This window comes from Jaculus jaculus, chromosome 8, assembly GCF_020740685.1.
Source record: "Jaculus jaculus isolate mJacJac1 chromosome 8, mJacJac1.mat.Y.cur, whole genome shotgun sequence".
Taxonomy (NCBI): Eukaryota; Metazoa; Chordata; class Mammalia; order Rodentia; family Dipodidae; genus Jaculus; species Jaculus jaculus.
Genome location: NC_059109.1, coordinates 118172800 through 118194959, shown reverse-complemented (window position 1 = coordinate 118194959; position 22160 = coordinate 118172800). Strand labels below are relative to the sequence as shown.

Here is a 22160-nt window from a genome sequence, read left to right as displayed (position 1 = left end):
CTAGTGAATCCACTCTTTCTTCCCACGCTTAGCTTGTGGCCTTGGCTGTGCAAGACTCAGCCAATATTGACGAGAATTTTCCGAGATGATTTTGGATATTGTGTGTGTGTGTGTGTGCGGCAACTTTATTTTCTCTTTCATCAGTGACCTGCATTTTTTTTCTACCCACTTTGCTCAAATTTCCTTATTCTGGAGCAGTTCCACTTTTTATGAAAAGCTTCATTCTAAGAAGGGAACAGGCTCCCCTCTTAAACATTAATCTTTACCTGGGGGATGCATGAGATCATAGCTTCGCTTCAAAATGCTGTCACCTCCCCTGGAACACAGAGAGTACCTAGTACTGCCTGGCCTGTCCCCAGCCGTGGCCCCAGCACACTGGGCAGCTGGACGGGGTTTTTCTAAATCCTCCTCTCTCTCTCTCTTTCTCTCTCGCTCTCACTGTCTGTCTCTCTCTCTCTCTCTCTGTACTTACAGTGCACATATGCTCACTTGTCTGCCTCAGGGCAAGAGGACAGTGTGGAACCTTACATAGTGTTTTAGCTTTCTTTGCTCAACAGTATGATGTGAAATTCTTACTGTTCCATACTCTGAAGTTTATGTTTTTTTTTTTAATTAGTTATTGTGAGGAGAGAAAGAATACAGTATGGGCATGCCAGGGTCTTTTGCTCCTGCAAATGAACTCCATACACATACACTAGTTTTGTGCATCTGGCTTTACATGGGTGCTGAAAAATTGAACCTGGGCCATCAGGCTTTGCAAACAAGTGCCTTTAACCACTGAGCAATCTCCTCAACCCTTATGTTTTCATTTTTTTAAATGTTGGGATGGAAATCAGAACACCGAAAACGCTAGGTGCTAAGCAAACCTGTTAGCAATGAGTCTTACGTTTTCTTTTCTTTCTTTCTTTTTTTTTAAGTGCTGAGTAATATTCCTGGGCATGGTGTATATGCCCATCCCACTCTGTGAGACATCTAGGTTATGGCTGACCTAGAACTCACTGTGCAGCTCAGGCTGGCCTTGAACCCACAGTGATCTTCCTACTTTAGCCTCTCTGGGACTGGCATTAAAAGCCACAGGGCATGTGGCTAATTCTTGATGTAAGAATCAATGCTGCAGCCGGGCGTGGTGGCGCACACCTTTGATCCCAGCACTGGGGAGGCAGAGGCAGGAGGGTCACCATGAGTTTGAGGCCACTCTGAGACTACATAGTGAATTCCAGGTCAGCCTGGGCTAGAGTGAGACCTTACCTCGAAAAACCAAAAAAAAAAAAAAAAAAAAAAAATCAATGCTATACAAAGTGAGTTTTAGAACACTCTCATGGGCTTGGGTTTCAGTGGTGGGGTGGGTCAGAGTGTTGCTGCCGCCACCACCGCCGCCGCTTCCCCCTCCTTTTCCTCTTCTTCTTTTGAGGTAGGGTTTCATTCTAGCCCAGGCTGATCTGTAATTCACTATGTAGTCTCAGGCTGGCCTCGAACTCACAGCAGTCCTCTTAGACATAAACAGGGTTGTGAGGTGAACAGACCCTCCACCAGCCCTCATAAGCATGCGCTCAGATGTGGGCACAGTTGCATACATCTCCCCGGCTTTTGATTTGAGGGCGGATCAATGTTTGCAAAGGCTTCCTGAGCTTAAATGAGCCACCATTCCTTAAAACCAGGTTCCTGAGCTGAATTTAACACCCCATAAAAAAAAGCCACCCATCTAAAGTGGTCTTTAATATAGACTCACAGATCTGGGTGACCAGCACCACATCTAACTTTGAACACTTTCTTCATTCCCAAAGAAATCCCTCACTCATGAGCAGCAGCTTCTCAGCTCCTGGTGGCCACTGACCAACTCTGCCTCAGAGGACTTGCTGAGGCTGCAGCCGACCAAACCTGGTGCTCCACGGTGGCCGGCGGCTTGGTGGCTGGTGGCTGGCTCTCTTCACCTGGACATGGTTCTGAAGATCTTTCTCATTGTAGCTCGTTGTTCATTCCTTTCTTTTAATTTTTTTTTTTTTTTTTCGAGGCAGGGTCTCACTCTGGCTCAGGCTGACCTGGAATTCACTATGTAGCCTCAGGGTAGCCTCGAACTCATGGTGATCCTCCTACCTCTGCCTCCCGAGTGCTGGGGTTAAAAAGCCCACCTTTTAAAACTTTTTATTGACAATCTCTATACATACACACAATATACCATGACCATAATCCTCTCCCATCACCCTCCCTTTTTCTCCTCCCCTCCTCCCCTTCCACTCAATCCCTTCTTCTTTCCAACTACTCCCTGTCCTATTTTGATGTCATAATTTTTCCTCTCCTATTATGCAAGCCTTGCGTACTTAGCCTCATGCACTGTGAAGTCATGAGTGCCACGGCCACTTTGTGTCTGGAAGACCGTTTAGTAAGCACCCCTCCCCTTCCTTTGGCTCTTACATTCTTTCCATCACCTCTTCTGCAATGTTCCCTGAGCTGTGGAGGGTGTGATAAAGATGTCTCACTCAGTGCTGAGTTAATTCTTTTTTTTTTTTTTTTTTTTGTAAACCAACGAGTTTATTGGGGTTACTTATGGAGCAGTGTGAGGGGTTGTTTATAGGGAGCAAAGGATGACTCAAGCGCAGCCGCACCACGAGAGTCTCATCCCATCCTGGATGACGACTTCTCCGTAGCTGCTTCCTCTCAAAGGCAGCTGTCACCAGAGAGCCCACCTCAGCACAGGTGACAGCTGCGTCTCTCCAGGACACCGCACCACTTGCTCATTCCTCTTTAATGCCCAACAACCAACCTCCTTCTGTGATTGCTTACTGCGTGCCAAGCGTGGTGTTAGCCTCACAGAAGCCCGTGACGTGGGCTCGTTGTCACCTACCCCGCTTCATACACGAGGAAACTGGGGCTTGGTGCTGTGTGACTGAGGGGGACCTTAAGAAGGGAAAGAACTTCTGGTGTGCCTTGATCTCGTTTCAGTCTCCCACCGGCCGAGAGTGGAGATGTTTGCACAACTCACAGAAAAGGCTGTGGTGACGCCTGCGCGGGGCTGGAGAAATGGCTTAGCAGTGAAGGCAGTTGCCTGCCAAGCCCAGTGACTGGAGTTCGATTCCCCAGTACCCACGTTAAGCCAGATGCAGAAAGTAGCGCATGCATCTGGAGTTTGTTTGCAGCGGCTGGAGGCCCTGGTGCACCTATTCTCTTTGCCTGTCTCTCTTCTCTCTCTCTCTCTCTCTCTGCCTATATATAAATAAATAATTTTTAAAAAAGGATGCCTGCATTGAGGCAAATTCCCTGTCCTTAGGAATCTCAGACAAGAGTTAAACAGCAAAGGCCATGCCTGAGGCCAAAGCATGGTGACCTTGGAGATCAACCTCACGTTACTCATGTCATCTCTAAACCTGAACTTTTCTGACTCACAAACAAGATTACGAACCATGCTTCCCGTCAAAACTTCCTGTTCTTTCTCTGTCCCCTTTCTTTCTTTCATGTTTTTTTGAGGAAGGGTATCACTGTAGCCCAGTCTCACCTGGCACTCACTCTGTAACCCACAGTTCAAGGCTGGCCTTGAACTCACAGCAATCCCATCTCAGTTGGGATTAAAGGCATGAGTCATCACACCTGTGTTTTTATTTTTTTGTTTGTTTGTTAGTTTTGTTTTGTTTTGGTTTTTTTGAGGTAGGGTCTCACTCTGGTCCAGGCTGACCTGGAATTAACTCTGTAGTCTCAGGGTGGCCTCGAACTCACGGAAATCCTCCTACCTCTGCCTCCCGAGTGCTGGGATTAAAGGCGTGAGCCACCACGCCCGGCTTGTGTTTTTTTTTTTTTTTTTAAGCATGGTCTCATGTAGTCTTTCTATGTATTGGAGGCTGACCTTGAACTCCTGACCCTCTGGCCTTTACTTCCCAAGTGCTGGGATGACAGGTGTATGCCACCACCACACCCAACTTAAAACATATGTCTTGAGCTTGTGACTTTAGTACAGTAAGAATTTGTCTGAAGAAAGCAGTGGGAGGGAATTATGATCAAAATAAATTATGTACATGTATGAAAACTGTCAATAAAATGTTTTTTTCTTGAAAGGAACATTTTTTCTTTTTTTCATTTTTTTAAATTTTATTTTATTTTATTTTTTATCTTTTCACAATTTTTATTAACATTTTCCATGATCATAAAAAATATCCCAAGGTAATACCTTCCCAATAAAATGTCTTTTAAAAGGAACTGGAGAGATTGCTCAGTGGTTAAGATGCTTGTTTGTAAAGCCTAAGGGTTTGGGTTCATTTCCTCATTACCCACATAAAGCCAGATACACAAGGTAGCAAATGTGTCTGGAGTTTGTTAGCAGTGCCTAGAGGCCCTGGCATGCTTATTTTCTCTCTTTCTCTGTCTCCTACCTCCTTCACTCTCATAAATAAATCAAATATTTTTTAAAAGTTAAAAAATAATTCCTTTGAACTTTTTGGCCTGTTTTTGTCTTATTAGTTAGTATATGTGTACAATACCTCTCAGACACCATCCTGTGATCTCATTTATGAAAGGAAATTTTCTTAGATAAAAATAACTATGCTAGCCAGGTGTGGTGGCGCACGCCTTTAATCCCAGCACTTGGGAGGCAGAGGTAGGAAGATCACCATGAGTTCAAGGCCACCCGGAAACTACATAGTGAATTCCAGGTCAGCCTGGACTAAAGTGAAACTACCTCAAAAAAAAAAAAAAAAAAACCTATGCTGAGCTGAGCTGGAGAAAAAGATCAGCAGTTAGAGGCACTGGCTTGCAAAGCCCGTTAGCCTCACTCTCTCCCAAAATATATAAATATATATATATATATATTTTGTATAAGAGGTACTTAGTTGCAATTCTCTTGAGAATCCCACTTTCACCTTTGTGTGTGAGCTACCATCTTTTGTGTGTGTGTGTGTGTGTGTGTGTTATATATGGTGTATGTGTGAGTGTATGAATGTGTGCAAGCACGTGTGTATATGTGCGTCTGCTTGCATGTGGAGGCCAGAGGTTGTTACCATGCCTGTTCAGTTGCTCTCTATTCACTGGAAGAGTCCCTCCCTTGGGCCCAGCGCTCACCATTTCAGCTAGTCAGCTTGCTCCCAGGGACCCGCCTGGCTCCGCCTTTCTTCCTGGGATTACAGGTGTGTGGCACTGACGTTGGTACTGGAGAGCCAAACCCGGGTCATCACATGTACCCAGCAAGCATTTTATAGCTGCCTCCTCAGCCTCCATTATTCTTTTCTCGATAAAACCCGACTTAGCTTTGTACTGATTTGTTCTAGGACTTTCTGCTGCGTAAGTCAAGATCCCAGCTGCACTTGAGTGGTCTTCCCAGGGAGGACTCCTGGTCAGCAAGGCTGAGCAGCATGTCCCGGTGCCTCTGTGCCGTCCTCCTCCCCTGAGTCACAGAGCTGGACCCAAACACAGGCCTGTTGTGCTCCTGAACCTGTGTCCTGTTGCTGAGCCACGAGGCTATGAGAAGTGGTGTAAGAAGTCTCTGGGGTCCACTATTTAGGACACTAAGTCCCTGCTCCTTTTTTTTAAAAAAATTTACTTATTTGAGAGAGAGAGAAAGATGCAGGCAGAGAGGGAGAATGGATGTTCCAGGGCCTCCAGCCACTGCAAACAAACTCCATATGCATGTGCCACCTCGTGCATCTGGCTTATGTGGGCCCTGGGGAATTGAACCAAGGTCCGTTGGCTTTGCAGGCAAGTGCCTTAACCACTAAGCTATCTCTCCATCTCTCCAGCCCACGGTCCCTGCTCTTAAAACAGCTCACTTAGGCCACCATCACGATCACCGACTGTTGCTTTCAGGGCTAGACAGAGCAAGCAGAGCTGGGTGCCACCAAGGTCAGCTCTCCAGGCCTTCTGGAGTTTTCTGATGCCTCCCCTGTCATTCACACCCTTCCGCCCTCCAGAATGTCTTCTCCCTCCCCAGTCCCAAGATCTTCCAGTCTTTGGGGCTTATTCCGTCTGTTGACCATCTTTGTTGATCGTTCACAAAGTAATGGTTGGCTGTCACTAAAGGCCCTGGGTTCGATCTCACCCTGAAAGGATCGGGACTCATCACCCCAACCGCTAATGCCCCCCCACTGGGAGAGCTGGAGCCAGAGGGTGACGTCAGATGAGCGCAAGGGCAATGGCTGACACAGGCACACTTAGCGGGCACAGGGCTCAGTGGGTACGGAGTGCAGAAGCCAGGGAAGAGTGATGCTAAGGGTCCGCTGCTCGGCAGGGTGGCTTGGACTGGCAGACTGTGAGGTTCATGGGTGTCCATAGAGGACTCCACGCTCCCAATGCGAGCAAGAGGTGAGGTCCGTGGTGGTGGTATGCCACTAAGCCATGTGACCAGGATCCACTGCACAGGTACAGAAATGCCACACCGAAACTAGGCACAGATATTATGAACTGACTGAAATCCCCTATGGAGGGGACAATGACAGGGCCAACTTCCACTCCTTAGGTGACCCTCTCTCTCTCGGAGCCTCTTCTGTGCTCAAGGGCTGGGCTGGAGGTGGGGAAGATGCTCAGGGAAGAGACAGGGAAGTGGCCAATGCCAGCATGGAGCCAGCCTTCCAATTTTATTTACTTATTTATTTTGAGGTAGGGTCACACTCTAGCCCAGGTTAACCTGGAATTCACTATGTAGTCTCAGGGTGGCCTCGAACTCATGGTGATCCTCCTACCCCTGCCACTGAGTGCTGGGATTAAAGGCATATGCCACCAAAACACCTGTCTGTAGAGGGTTTTTTTTTTTGGTTTTCGAGGTAGGGTCTCACTCAAGACCAGGCTGACCTGGAATTTATTATGTAGTCTAAGGGTGGCCTCAAACTCTTGGCAATCCTCCTCCTACCTCTGCCTCCCGAGTGCTGGGATTAAAGGTGTGCACCACCATGCCCGGCTCCCTTCCTTTTTTAAAAAAAATATATTTTATTTATTTGTTTGAGAGAAAGAGGCAGAGAGAGAGAGAGAGAGAATGGGTATGCCACTGCAAATGAACTCCAGATGCATGCGCCCCCTTGTGCATCTGGCTTACGTGAGTCCTGGAGAGTCAAACCGGGATACTTTGGGTTTGCAGGCAAACACCTTAACCACTAAGCCATCTCTCCAGCTTCCCTGCCCCTTCTTTACTCCCTCTTTCTTCTCTCTCTCCTCCTGTCTTCTCTCTCTCCTCTTGTCTCCTCTCTCTGTCTCACACACCCACACATCCCTGTGGGTCATTTATTCACTCAACAAGCATTCATCAAGCAGTCTCAAAGAGTCAGGTGGGGGCCAGAAGACGGAGAGAAACAGACTGCTCCTTACCCAAGGCAGACTGTGCCCTGTGGTTGCTGGGCCTGGGGGCTCCCAAGAGAAGTCTCCTTTAAAGAGCTGACAGCCAGGATGGCGGGGGTGGGGGGAGGTTGTCTGCAACAGGAGGAAAGCAGCCCCAGGTGGAAGGCAGACATGGGGACCAGGGAGAGTCTAGGGAACATGGTCATTGATGGGCCAGGCGTGGTGGTGCACGCCTTTAATCCCAGCACTCAAGAGGCAGAGGTAGGAGGATCGCTATGAGTTTGAGGCCACCCTGAGACTACATAGTGAGTTCCAAAGTCAACCTGGGCTAGGATGAACCCTACCTCGAACCCCCCCCTCCGCAAAAAAGATGGTCATTGAGTATGGCATGTGACAAGAAGGCCAAGTCTCTGGTGTCAGGCCACAGGACTCAGGCTGCGCTCTGAGGGACTTCGACCTGGAGGCTGCAGGTTTATACCTTGGCCTTGAACTCCCCACTCCTCCATCCCAGCCCATCAGGATTCTGAGAGGGGAGTGAGGTGCCCACTGACCTCACCCAGCTCAGTAGGGCAGGTCACAGCAGCTGGGAGGGCTCCCTGCCGGTGACACAGCGAGGAGATATCGCCACACGAGGGGGACCAGGTCAGCTTTTCCGCCTGCGAGACGGAGTGCTGGTGGCCTCAGACCCCTGCTACCTCTGCTGGCCCGCAGGAAGCCCGGGCACACCACCCACTCAAAGGTCCCCGGGGTCCCGCCTGCGTCGGGCATTTCCCATGCTCTCGGTGCTAACAGCCCTACTGCGCCCCCATCCCACCTCGGGGGAGTCGTCAAGCTCCTCACGCCAGACACTGCTCATCCCTGTTAGTCACGGTCGGTCGGTGGAAAGGCAGAGACCTCTTTGTGCTTCATTCACGTCCCACCCATGCATCCCCCGCCCTCCCTTGCCTCCGCTGGGATCCACGGTCATGTCTGCTCTGGCCTGGGGACCCTGCTCCTTTGGGAAGGGTTGAGTTCAGTCAGGTCTGGGAGGTCCGTGCTGTGTGGCCTCAGGCAGTGTGCCCAACCTCTCTGAACCCTGAGCTCCTTTTCTTCCTTTCTTTGTGTCCATTTCTCCTTCAACTCTCTCTACATCTTCCCATTTCTTTATTTATTTTGGGTTTTTTTTTTTTTTTTGAGGTACGGTCTGGCTGTAGCCCAGGCTGGCCTGGAATTCACTATGTAGTCTCAGGGTGGCCTCGAACTCACTGCGATGCTCCTACCTGGGCCTCCCAAGTGCTGGGATTTAAAAAGAAGTGTGTGTCACCCCCCACCCCCCGCAGCGGGAGTCCTTTCTTCCACAGTGACATTAAACAAGACAGGGCTCTCCCAGACCTTTTGAACAGATGGGGAAACAGGCCAGAGGGGGGCAAAGGACCCAATCACCGACACTGGGATCCGGGTGTCAGGCCCGGCTTGCTCCTCTGCTTGCCATCTGCTCGGAAGCCAGTCCTGAGCCAAGGGTCCCTTCTCTGGTGTCTTAGTTGGTCAGAAAGCGGCAGAGTGGGCGGTGGGGGGGGGGGAGGGGCTGCCCACCAGGTGGGGACAATGACGATGAAGCTGTGATTTCAGGCTGAGTCCTGCATGCAGGAGTGACTGATGGGAACCCTCTGTACAGGAACGCTGTGGGCTGGCTATTTGCTGGTCACCGCCCAGGTTCTTTCCTAAGCATGACCCCTGCATGCCAGACATGATGTACACCCCTGTTTTACAGCAGGGAACTGAGGCGCACCAGTTAGCTGGTGCTCGAGCCATACAATTTGTTTGTGTGTGTGTGGGGGGGGGACTGGGCTCAGTCCTGCAGGAGATGTCTGACACTATGGTGGCAAAAGTGCCCTCCCTGTACATCAGCTGTGACGGGGCTGGTCCTGGGGCCAGGCCACAGGGCAGGGGGAGTGGGAGAGTGGACGCCTTCCCAGGATTTCTGTCTTCTGGGTGCCCAGCACTGGGCATATGGGGCATGTCCTGTCCCGCTGGAGAGGAAAAGGTGAGGGAGGAGAGGAAGCGCCCTCCTTCCACTCGGGAAGGGCTGACACTCACGGAGAGACAGGAGCTCAGTGTTCCTGACGAGGCCCCCGTCCCTCACAGATCTCAGGAGTTGGCCATTTTGGCTGTGTCCCACTAGGGGCCATGAGAAGGTCAGTCTTACCCCCTGTGCACAAGAGGCGACAAGGCTGGCAGGAGCGACCTGGGAGCTTGAGACTCTTTTTTAAAATATTTTATTTTTCATTTATTTATTTGAGAGAGAAAGAGAGACGGGGGGGGGGGTTAGAAGCAGAGAGAGAGAGAGAGAAAGGGCATGCCCGGCCTTGCAGCCACTGCAAACGAACTCCAAATGCATGTGCCACCTTGTGCATCTGGCTTACGTGGGTCCTGGGGAATTGAACCTGGGTCCTTTGGCTTTGCAGGCAAATGCCTTAACCACTAAGCCATCTCTCCAGCCCAACTTGAGACTCTTGACTGCTGGTCACTCACTGACTGCCCTCTGAGCCTTCCTCGCCAGCAGAGAGCAGTTTCCATCATGACGGCCATCGGCCCTGGGATCCCCCAGGAGGGGACCTTGCTGCTTCGTCCTCCAAGTGTCTGTGGGTGCGGTCGTCCAAACAGAGACGACTTCCACCAGAGACTCACTCGCAGGGTTGTCTCCTGTGCTCTGGGGTACTCCCGAATACAGCCTTGGCTTCCCTTGCAGTCCAAACCTACCAGTCATGTAAAATGTTCCAGAAGGGCAAGGCATGGTGGCGCATGCCTTTAATCCCAGCACTCGGGACGCAGAGGTAGGAGGATCTCTGTGAGTTCGAGGGCAGCCTGAGACCACATAGTGAATTCTAGAGGTCAGCCTGGGCTACAGTGAATTCCTACCTGGAAAATCTGAAGAAAAAAAATTCCAGAGAAGTGGCTGATAGGGGAGGAGCCCACAGGCAGGTGTACCCCCTCACAGTAGTAAAGAGACACTGGGGCTGTCACCCAGTAGACATCTACCCCAGGGGGTCCTGTGCAAAGGGTCCCCAGAAGCCTGGCTTTCTTTCTGGTCCACAGTGGCCAGAAAGGAGGGAGGCCGAGGCAGGGAGGTTAGGGAGGAACAGCTAGGTGGGTAGGAAGGTTATGGATTAGTTAGGGTGAGCAAGAGGAGTTCTGGGGAGACAGGACAGACTGGGTGTGTCAGAGAAAGTCCTGTGTGGGGGTGTGCCTGCCTTGTACCTGAGCCACGTCTGCTATGAGTCTGTGAACCCACACATGCAGACACCTGCTCATTTGTGTAATGTCGGCTCTGCATGGCTTAGTGGGAACCTCGGTGTGTGTGTGTGTGTGTGTGTGTGTGTGTGTGTGTGTGTGTGTGTGTAAACCCCGCGCACGCTCTTGGCTCTATCTCTGACTTGCCAGCCCATGTCTGTGTCCAGGCGTTGGCTGACAGTCCATGTGTCCGAGCTGAGTGTCTGTGGGTGTGGTGTCCAGGTATCTGTGACCAAGGTCGCCTGATGCCCCAGGCTCACGGGCCTGGGCTGCCTGTCCTGCGCCCTGCCTTCCGCCAGGGGGCACCCCGGGGCCGTCCGCCGGCGGCTCCCTCTGCCGGTCAGCGCGTGGGCTCGGGGTGGCGTCGCCCGCCCCGCCCCGCCCCGGCCCGGCCCCGGCCCGCCCCGCCGCGGGCTATAAGTTCGCGCCGCTCCCGGGGCCCCGCAGCGCCCGCGCCGGTGGTGGTCCGCGCTTGAGGATCTGAAGCCGTCGTCGCCGTCAGCCTGACCATGGCCGAGGGTGAGTGACCGGGCCAGGCGCCTGCCTCTGGTTTTCCTTCTTGGAGCAGGCCAGGGTCAGTCCCCAAGTCCCCAGCGGATAGCGGCAAGTGGACTATACAGAGTTATTGGGCCTCAGTTTCCCCAGGACCTAACCATTAGCCCCGTCCTTGGGTAAGATGGGATTGTAGCTCGCAGGCACTTTGGGAGGGTAAAGTCCACTCACTTATCCTCTGGTCAGGGAGAGCTGGGCTCCTGCCGCGTGCCCGGTGGCATGAAGCCCACAGAGTGGCTGGCCTTTCCTCGCCGTCTCCTTGGCCTCTCTGGGGTTTGCAAGGCAACTGGCAGGATTCTTGGCCCCAGGGGAAGAGAGAGAGTTCTAGCTAGCCTCCTATGTGGGGAGAGGTGCCCGCTGAGATCAGGCAGGTTCGTTCTCTGAGGCTCCTATATGCACCAACATTCTGCAAGCCCGGCCCTTGGCCACCTGTTGAGGCTGTGTCCTCTCCCAAAGCCACAGCTTGTAATGGTAATGCCCTTAGTGCACCCCGAAGGGCTGCGAGACGTAGAGAGAGGCCTCATTCATTTCCTACCTGCCTTCCATACACATTCATATCCCCCCCCCCACCCCCAACACACACACATACAGAGGCTGGGGTCTTGTGGTTCCTGGGGGAAAGGAGCTACGATGGAGGATGTCTCTGACCAACTCCCTGGGCTACTGGACCGAGCCTAGCTGGGGCCAGTGTCTGCCTGCACGGCTCCCAGGCCTCTGTCTACACGGCTCCTTCCAGCAGAACCCCAGTGACCCAGAAGACTCTGGTCCCATTCCTACAACTCCTCTGTAGCCTATAGCCCTGGGTCCCAGCCATTGTACCCCTGGAGCTAGAACCTCTTCAAACAGTGGGTGGAGATAGCGCTCAGTGACCTCAGACGAGGGACTGGCCACCCTAAAATTACTGGGGACACGATGGTGAGCGAAGTTTTTAGTGCCAGCATTTTCTTGCCCCGGAGGTGAGCAGGAGGCTTTGCCTTGGACCCCGCTGGGGGCTGTCCTGATCAGATGACTCTGGTGTTGGCGTCCCTGTTTCACTGAGACCCTTATGGGCAGCCTCCAGAGTCCTGCAGGTTTGATTCAAAACCAAAGCAAAGCCGGGCGTGGTGGCGCACACCTTTAGTCCCAGCACTCGGGAGGCAGAGGTAGGAGGATCACTGTGAGTTTGAGGCCAGCCTGAGACTACATAGTAAATTCCACATCAGCCTGGGCTAGAGCAAGACCCTACTTTGGAAGGCCACTTGCCATGGGGCTAGGGTCACATTACATCCTTTCTGTCAAGTGGGTATGGTGCCAGTGACTATGTTAGTGGGTCATAAGTTTCAGCCAAGGTGGTCCTCAGAGAACTTCTTGGTGGTCCCTGGACACTTTGCCCTTGTTTTAGGGATATTCCACGGCAGGAGGCAGAAAACCAGGGCTGGGTGCTCTTCTCTGGCCCCACAACTCTGAGATGGCTGGTCCCGTTCTCTCACCCAAAGGACTTCCCAATCTTGAACCTGAGCATGCCTGTGTTCAGATCCCTTCTCACCTGTCACCTTGCACTGCATGCTTCTGTCCTGGGGGGCGGGAGTCCTCTCCTTGTCTCACCACACCCCTTTGAGGCTTCAGAGAAGGAGGGGCATTCATCCAGGATCACACAGCAGCAGAGCAGAGTAAAAATCTTGGGCTGGAGAGATGGCTTAGCGGTTAAGGCACTCGCCTGCAAAACCAGAGGACCCAGGTTTGATTCCCCAGGACCCACATAAGCCAGATGCATAAGGTGGTGCATGTATCTGGAATTTGTTTGCAGAGGCTAGGGGCCCTGGTGTGCCCATTCCTTCTCTCTCTCTAATAAACAAATAAAATATTTTTTAAAAAATCTAGGTCTAGAAAGCTCCAAAGCTTCTCCTTTTAAACTTAAAACATATATATTTATTTGTACGTGTGTGTATGTATGTTTGTGCGCATGGACACACACATGCCAAGAAGGTGTGCATGTTGGACAGAGGACAATCTCAAGGTTTCTGTACTCTGTTTCCACCTTCGTTGAGACAGAGTCTCTTGCCACTACTAGCAAATGCCAGTCTAACAGCCCCCAGAGTTTGGGATTCTCCAGGTTCTGCCTCCCATTGTGGTAGACCCATTGGGATTACAGACACATGCACCAGTTTGCATCTGGCTCTTAGGCTTTACAAGGGTGATGGAAAAGATCAAACTTGGGTCATCAGGCTTTGCAAGCAAGCACCTTTAACCGCTAAGCCATCTCCCCAGCCTCCAAAGCTTCTGCCTTGAGAGAGTTGTTATGATGGCAAATATTGGGTGCATACACCAGACGAGAGACTAGCTTAACCAACCCGTGTGTTCCCGGTATCCAGCCCAGGCCTCCTCTGGCCCCTCTGCTGCTACCTGTAAGGAAACCCCACCGTCACATCAAGTCAGCTGTGAATTTCAGAATGAGTCTTTGAAGGGAAGGACTTTCCTCTGTAGACACAGACAAGTCAGCGAAGGTCCCCGATGTCACCTTTATTCCATCACTGTTTCAATTCTACCTGTCTGGTGCATGGATTAAATGCTCTTAAATCATACCACAAAATTAAGATCCACACATCACAAAACTTGTCCTGGTTTCTTTGTAGAGGGGTTTCCTTCAAGCTTTTTGTTTGTTTGCTTGTTTGTTGTTGTTTTGAGACGGAGTCTTGTGTAGTTCAGGCTGGCTTTGAACTTGCTATGTAGCCAAGGGTGATCTTGAACTTCTGAACATTCTGTCCGTACCTCCCGAGCTCTGGGATTGCAGGCATGTACCACCCCACCTGGTTTATGGGTGTTGTGCATTGAACCCATGACCTTGTGCATGCCAGGCAGAGTTCTACCCACTGAGCCACACTCCCAGTCTATAACCTTCATTTTAATTTCTTTCTTTTGTAAAATATTTTTTATATTTAGTTATTTGAGAGAGAGAGAGAGAGAAGAAGAAGAAGAAGAGAGGAATGGAGGAAGGAATGGAAGGAGGGAAGGAGACACGCCAGGGCCTCTTGTGGCTGAAAATGAACTCCAGAAGCGTGTACCACTTTTTGTGTCTTTGGGGGTACTGGGAGCATTGAACCCTGGGCCATCAGGCTTTACAAGCAAGTGCCTTTAACCACTGAGTCATCTCCCCAGACCCCCTTTTTCCCCAGCCCCCTTTTAATTTTTTTCCTTGAAATTATTTGTTATCATTGTCTCTGATCTTCCAGAGTCTGAATTTTGTTGTCTGTGTCTGGTTCTATGGTTAGCCAAATCCTCAGTCTTGTATGTTGAAAGCCAGGTGTGCTAATACAGGCATGTCATCTGAGGCAGGAGGATGGAAAGTTCAGGGCCAGCCTGAGCTATGTACTGAGACTCTGAAAAAGAAAAGAAGAAAAGGGGGACCAGAGAGATGCTCAGTGGGTGACACACCAGCTTCACAAGCATGAGGCCCTGAGTTCCATCTCTAGCACCCATATAAGAAGCTGGGCATGGCTGCACATGCCTATAACTTGTTACATGCCTGTAATCTTGCAGTACTGAGGGGATCAGAGACAGGAGCATAGCTGGGCTCCTTAACCAGTCTAACTGAAAAAAACCAAGGAAGCTGGGTGTGGTAGCATATGCCTTTAATCCCAGCACTTGGGAGACAGAGGTAGGAGGATCACTGTGAGTTCGAGGCCACCCTGAGACTGCATAGTGAATTCCCAGGACAGAGGCAGACACTTGACATGGTCCTCAGGGCACGCACATCTGCACACACTCATGCACAGATCACATATACCACACACACCAAAGAGAGAGTTGGATCTGGTAACTCCCATGTCCCTGATCTGTGGCAGGTGTGCCCCTGTGTGTGTGTGGGGGGGGTGCGTGGGCAGTGGTGCCAGGCTATGCTACAGACACACGGATTTACTTCATGCTCCTCGTGGACCCTGCTGTGTCCCACCTGGGCACAGATGAGGACACCAAGGCCCAGAAAACTTCATTTCGAGAAGGTCACACAGCTGGGGTTATGTTCAACCTTCTTCCATTGTGGTCACCACCCCGTGATTAAAAGAAAAAGAGAGATCTGGCTCTGGCCAGCTCCATGTGATCTTAGGGGACTGAGGTCTTGAAGGGTCAGGCCTGAGCTTTATAGGGGTTAGAGGATCATCTCGGTGGAGCCAGAGATTTGGAGTGTGTGGGTCCCCACACCCGGGTAAGACGGCGTGTCACTGGGGACCAAAATCCTGAGAAGTGCCACTGTGGTTCACGCTTGTCCCCTACCTCCATCTCTGCAGAGCTGATCTTAGAAAGGTGTGACTTGGAGCTGGAAGCCAATGGCCGAGACCACCACACGGCCGACCTGTGCCGGGAGAGGCTGGTGCTGCGGCGGGGCCAGCCCTTTCGGCTGACGCTGCATTTCGAGGGCCGCGGCTACGAGGCCAGCATGGACAGCCTCACCTTTGGTGCTGTGACAGGTGAGTACCTGCGACCTGCCTCTGTCTCCGCCCCCAGCTTGCCTTGTTCTGGGCTTCGTGTCTCCCGTCCCCCCGTTTCCTGACGGACACACTCTGATGAGTTCACACCCAGATGGCATAGCCCCATTTCACAGAAGAGAAACTGAGACCCTGAAAATGGAGTGGGAACTGTGTCCCCAGACCACCTGAGACACAGGTTTGTGCTCCTGGGTGGCTCAGGCCACAGAGGGGCAGCTTTCTGCCTCCAAGGTCCAGCAAGATGCTGCGTTCTCTTTCCCACCCCAAAGCAACTTTCCTAACTCTTCTCAACATGGCTTCCTGGAATCCGCACAACCCCACCGGGCCTCTGGGACTGGACCCAAATCAGCTTTGTGTGGTGGGAGAGAGTCCAGCTGGCTGGGCTCCCTACCTGCTGTGTGACATTGGGCAAGTCACCGAGCCTCTCTGAGCCTGATTTCCGTCACCTAACACCCATTCGCACTGGAGGGTTAAGCGAGCAGGGCCTGGCCTGTGGAATTGCCCTGTAGAGATTGGTGGCTGTTGCTTGTCTCCATCCGGGGACTTCGGGCATAGGTAAAGGACGTTGGGCCCCAGCCAGTTTACCCCCAGCCACTCAGTACCCAATCTCTTGTGTTTACCATTCGTAGGAAAGGGGCCTTGACTGTCAAATCAATTGGTCTGGCTTCTGGTGGGAACCACTCCCTTGGGGTCAGTGAGAGGCCACCAGGCTGGGACTGTGGCTCAAGGGTGTGAAAGGCTAAGCTCTTCCTTTGGTCTTTAGGGGTTGAGAGAGCAGCAGACAGGGGTTCCAGGAGGAGCCAAGCTGCCTGAGGCACTTCCTACCTGGAGGCCGTGTGATAAGCTTATCACTGGGCCCACAGGCTGCCAGGATATCCCCTGTCCCCTATCCCCACCCTCCTTCCTGCTGGCAAAGCTATACCCAGGGGCACCCCACACCAGCCCCTTCTAACTGCCCAGGGGCCCCAGGCAGCTTCCCCCTCTTCCCAGTGCTAAGTCGGGGTACCCTGTGACTTCTCAGGGCTATGCTGGAAGCAGTGACCAGTCACTCTGTGGAGTGCCTATGGTCCCTATGCCCATCCTGAACCTCTCATCTTGGATGTATAAAGCACCTCCATTTTGCAGATGATCAAGTCACTCCCCAGTACATCACGCGGCACAAAGGGACACAGCAGGCTTCCAAGCCTGACCCAGTGGTGAGTGGGGATGCTTTGTCACTGACCCCCTGGCAGGCATATTTACTGCCCACCTCCACTGCTGGCCAGAGCTCAGCCAGCCCCTTTCAGGTGATGTGAGTGCCAGGTGAAGTCAGGGTTGGCATTCATCTCTTTTTCTTAAAAAAAAAAAAAAAAAATTAGCCCAGTGTGATGGCGCACAGCTTTAATCCCAGCTCTTGGGAGGCTGAGGTAGGAGGATCATTGTGAGTTTGAGGCCATCCTGAGACTACATAGTGAATTTCAGGTCAGGCTGGGCTAGAGTGAAACCCTACCTTGAAAAAACAACAACAACAAAAATTATTTATTTATTTAAGAAAGAAGTAGAGGTAAAGAGAGAGAGAGAGAATGAGAATGGGCATGCCAGGACCTCTAGCCACTGTAAGGAATGAACTCCAGACACATGTGCCTCCTCATGCATCTGCCTTTATGTGGGTACTGAGGAATCAAACTGGGGTCCTTAGGTTTGCAGGCAAGCGCCTTAACCCCTGAGCCACCTATCCAGCCTTTTTAAATTTTTTGCTTCTATGTATATGTATATGTAACGTAATGCGGTGGGGGGGCGCATGTGTGTGTCCTTAGGGTGTCCCATGTACTCACCGTGTGTGTGGAGGACAACCTTGGGTGTTGGTCCTCAATTCCTCATTGTGTGAGCCAGGTCTCCCCTTGTTCACCGCCATGTTCACCAGGTTAGCTGGCCTCAAGCTCCCAGGAGCTCCTCCTGTTTCTGTCTCGCATCTCACCTTAAAAGTGTGCCGGGTTACAGACAACAGCTACAGCCCCCAGCCGGTTCCACAGGTTCCGGGGACCCCAGCTAAGATGCTCGCATTTTATCCACTGAGCCATCTCTCTGCAGCCCTTATTTCCTTTTGAAACAGGGTCTCTCACTGGCGTAAGCTCATCAATTAGTCTAGACTGGCTGACCAGCTAGCCCCAGGTTCCCTGACTCCCTGGTGCTGGGATTGCAAGCACACACCACCATACCTGGCACTTACTTGGATACTGGGGATCGAACTCTGGTCCTCATGGCTGTGAGGCAGACTCTTTGCTGACTGAACTAATCCCCCAGACCCCTACCTTATTCTTCTTAACACATCGCCTTTCTTCTCTCTCCTTCTCCACTCTGTGGACAATTTAGTGTAGATACTTGGTGTACCAAGTTCAGAGCTAGGAGGGGCACTGACCTTCCCACCCCTGTGGCTAATCTCTATTCCCCATTCTGAATCAGTTTATCTCAGGCCAGGGCCAGCCTGTCCTGGTCACTTCCACCTCTGAGCAGTCTTGTCCACCAGCCAAGACCCTCCCAGTGGGTGGGAGGCCTGAGGGACAATACCAGGAAGCTGGGCTTCCATCTCCAGTCCAGGCTTGAGTCAACACTCAGCTTGGGGGTGCCCCATATTGGAACTTTCAGCTTGTGATCATCCTGTCCTATTACTGAAGGGAAACTGAGGCCCAGAGAAAGGGGTCATGCTATCCATGAAAGGATCTGAGACTCAACCCTGGCTGTGTACTTTCTTGAGGCAGTCTGGAACCTGGCGGGGCTCCTCAGTGGACAAACACCCCTTGTTGAGAACGAAACTCATTCCCCACCCAGGGAGGGTGGGGGCATGGGTAAGGCCAACCCAAAGGGGTAAAAGGAACCGTTGTGAGGCTAATTGAAGGTGTTAGTCTGGAAGCTTCACCCACCCCAGCCCAGTCTGCTCTTGTGTCTGGGCAACACCAGGGCCCCTTGACTCTCTAGGGTCATTTGGACCCAGAGTCGTTACCATGGCACCCCAGGCCTCACACATTGTAGAAGCAGAGCCAAGGAAAGGCAGATTCCCATGAGTGATGACGGGACCAGTGGGGAGATCATGTCCTCCCCCTGCCCCCTCTTGGAAGAAAGGTGTGTGCGTGTGTGTGTGTGTGCGCGCATGCATGCGCACATGCCTGACTGCCCCTGGACAGAGAGGCTGACCTGCTGTGGAGGTGGTGTGTCCACAGAAGCCCTGGCTGTGGGGCCCAGCCCAGGCCTGTTACCAGGGTAACCAGATAACCCAGTCAGGGCCATTTCTGAGAAAGGAAGGGTGTCATTTATGATTTTGTTGGCATCTCAGGTATAACTGTGACCTGTGGCCACCCCTGGCTTACTCCCTCAGCCTCAGTTTCCACATCCATGAAGTTATTTCATTGAATAACCTGTCATCGATCCTCGCCCTCAATGCCTGCTGTTTGGTCTGAGAATTCAGATCTATTGTCCCTATTCAAACTATTCATTTATTTATGTGTTTTAAAATATTTATTTATTTGAAAAAGAGAGGGAAAGAGAGAGACACAGAATGGGCATGCCCAGGGCCTCCAGCCACTGCAAATGAACTCTAGACACGTGCACCACCTTGTGCATCTGACTTACATGGGTCCTGGGGAATTGGCTTTGCAGGCAAGTGCCTTAACCGCTGAGCAATCTTTCCAGCCCTTTTGTATTTGTTGGTCTTACTCTAGCCCAGGCTCACCTGAAGCTTGCTCTGTAACCCAGGCTGGCCTAGAATGCATAGTAATCTTCCTACCTCAGCCTCTTCAGTGTTGGGATTAAAGGTGTATACCACCATGCATGGCTACTTTTTATTTTTAACAATTTTTTAATGATTATTTATTTACTTATTTATTAGATACAGAGGGACAGAGGAAGAGAGGGAGCGGATGGGCACACAGGACCTCTAGCCACTGCAAACGAACTCCAAATGCATGTGCCACAATGTGCATCTGGCTAATGTGGGACCTGGAAAATCAAACCTGGATCCTTAGGCTTTGCAGGCACGTGCCTTAACTGCTAAGCCATCTCTGCAGCCCTTAAATACTTTTTAATGTACTTATTTATTTGAGAGAGAGAGAGAGAGAGAGAGAGAGAGAGAGAGAGAAAGAGAATGGGCATGCCAGGACCTCTATCCATTGCAAATGAACTCCAGACACATGTGGCACCTTGTGCATCTGGCTTACATGGGTACTGGGGAATTGAACATGGGTCCTTAGTCTTTGCAGGCAAGTGCCTCAACCACTGAGCCATCTCTCCAGCCTGGACTTTTTTTGGTATATTGATACATACATATGATACATTTCAATCATATTCACTCCCCATTACCTTTTCTTGTCCCCCTCCCATGAGCTTCTTCTTTCTTCCCAACTACTGCCCCCTTCTACTGTGATGCAATCCCCCCCAAGTGTGTGTTCCTCCCACTGCTTTTAGTTAGAGTGGGGTGCATTACATGAACATGGGTAAGAGATTACTTACCAGAGCACATGCAACTTACCAGGGGCTGTACCACTGATAACAATGTCTCCCTCCGGCTGGAGGGATTGCTTAGTGGTTAAGGTATTTGCCTGCAAAGCCAAAGGACCCAGGTTTGATTCCCCAGGACCCATGTCAGCCAGATGCACAAAGGGGCGCAAGCATCAGGAGTCCGTTTGCAGTGGTTGGAAGCCCTGGCATGCCCATTCTCTCTCTCTCTCTCTCTTCCCCCTTTCCTCTGTCAAATAAATAAATAAATATAAAATATTTTTTTAAAAAGTCTCCCTCTTCCTCAGCAACCATTAACTAACTACCAATCGGACCTTAGGGAGGGGGTGGGTCCTCAAGGCCCCCGCTCCATCCATGACGGACTGTGGGTAAACCTGATCTTGTATAGATCCTGTGTCAGTTGCTGCACTAAACGCTTTCTATGAACTCTCACGGAACCCCCTGGCAGTGCCAGCAGTCCATGGTGATAATAACAGGCCATACCAACCAGTGTTTAGCCACCCTCGACAGGCCTTCTCTGCATTAAGCTTCCCAGCACCATTAGGAGGAGATGCCGCATTTGACCCCAACTTCAGAGATGGAAGAGCCGTGGTGCGGAGAAGCTAAGTGACTTGTCCCAGGTTACAAGCCAATTTCAAACTTGGAATTATACCTTTCCAGACATATGGTCCAAGCCCATTTTCTTCTTTGATGAATAGACTTTGGGTCAGAGAGGCTTGGGGACTTGGCCTGCATCACCCCAGCACTCAGAGATAGAGGCAGAGAACTGGACTCAGGCCGTTCTTGGGCCCCAGGGCTAGCTGGCTTCTCTCCAAATGTCAACTCTGGAAGTCAGAGAGTGTCTGGAGGCTTCCAGTTAGCTCCTGGCACCCAGACAGGGCTCCCAAGCCCTATGCTATGCCTGTTAGCTCATGGTTATATTTGGGCCCGGGTGTGATGGCACTGGCTGGAGGGTAGAGGCTGGGCGGGAGCCCCTGGGTGAGCAAGCTCCAGTCCTGTCGGCAGCGGGTGGCGGAGCATCAGGGAGGGGATGGAAGAGTAAAAATAAACCAGCCTGGGCAGCTGTCCAGCCAGCCAGAGAGAGCTGTTTCTTCTGTCCCCGCCCAAGACCCAAGTGACCAGTCCCACCCTCCTGTGACTCAGGTCTGCCTGCGTGGGCCATCAGCCCCTTCACCTGGAAAGTGGCCCTTTGTTCAGTGACCCCAGATGGGAGCAGTGAGTGTCTGTGAGAATGAGTTACCAGGACCCGAACTCCACACAGGGTGTCTCAGGAGCCTTCCTCGCTGGGCTTCACTTTGTCCCCTGTCACCTGGGACCCAGAGAGAGATTGAGAGAGAGGGACAGAGAGAGAGAGAGAGACAGACAGAGAGCAGGAAGTGCACAGACCTCTATGAGTGTGCTAGACTGTAGGGAAATGAAGGGTGCTAATGATCAGTCCCCAAGAGCTTCCAGTAGGGGTTAGGGACTGTAGTTAGCGGGGTCCCAGGGTGATCAACACTCTCCCCCAACTCCAGCCAGGGCTCAGAGAACCGAGTCCCTTCCATGAAGACTGTATGGTGCAGTTGAAGGGTGGCGGGGTGGGAGGGGGGACATGACAGGGAAGGATTCGGCCAGGACTAAGGACTCTTGGAGCGTCTTGCCTGATTCCAGCTCACGCTGCAGATGGGCGGGCTGAGCGGGTACAGAGACTGCACTCGTTCAAGGTCACCGCTGGGCTGAAGAAGGCAACTAAGACTCTGCCCCAGGCTGGGCTGTCCCCTCTCCTGGAGACACTCTCTGGTTGTGGACTGGCTCTGCTCCTGTGTTCTTTGGTGTTTCTATACCGCCACCCTGCAAGGCCCACTTCACCAATGAGGAAATGGAAGGTTGGGAGATGGGCCTCTTTGTAGATTTTTTTAAATTTTTTCTTCATTTATTTGAGAGAGAGGGAGAGAGAATGGGCACGCCAGGGCCTCCAGCCACTGCAAAGAAACTCCAGACGCATGTGCCACCTTGTGTATCTGGTTTACATGGGTCCTGGAGAATCGAACCTGGGTCCTTAGGTTTTGCCTTAACTAATAAGCCATCTCCTTAGCCCATTTTCTTTTCTTTTCTTTCTTTCTTTCTTTCTTTTTTTTTTTTTTGCAATGGCTTGGAGTGAAATCA

At 51.6% G+C, this 22160-nt stretch overlaps 1 protein-coding gene across 1 annotated transcript in view; it reads left to right on the top strand.

Moving 5' to 3' along the window:
* Positions 1-10942: 10942 nt before the first annotated feature.
* Tgm2 (transglutaminase 2) overlaps positions 10943-22160 on the top strand; it is a 37950-nt gene continuing 26732 nt past the window's right edge. The window contains exons 1-2 of the mRNA XM_004666682.2: positions 10943-11034; positions 15330-15509. Coding sequence (XP_004666739.1) covers positions 11025-11034; positions 15330-15509 — 190 coding nt within the window. The 5' untranslated portion in view covers positions 10943-11024. The remainder of the gene's footprint in view (positions 11035-15329; positions 15510-22160) is intronic.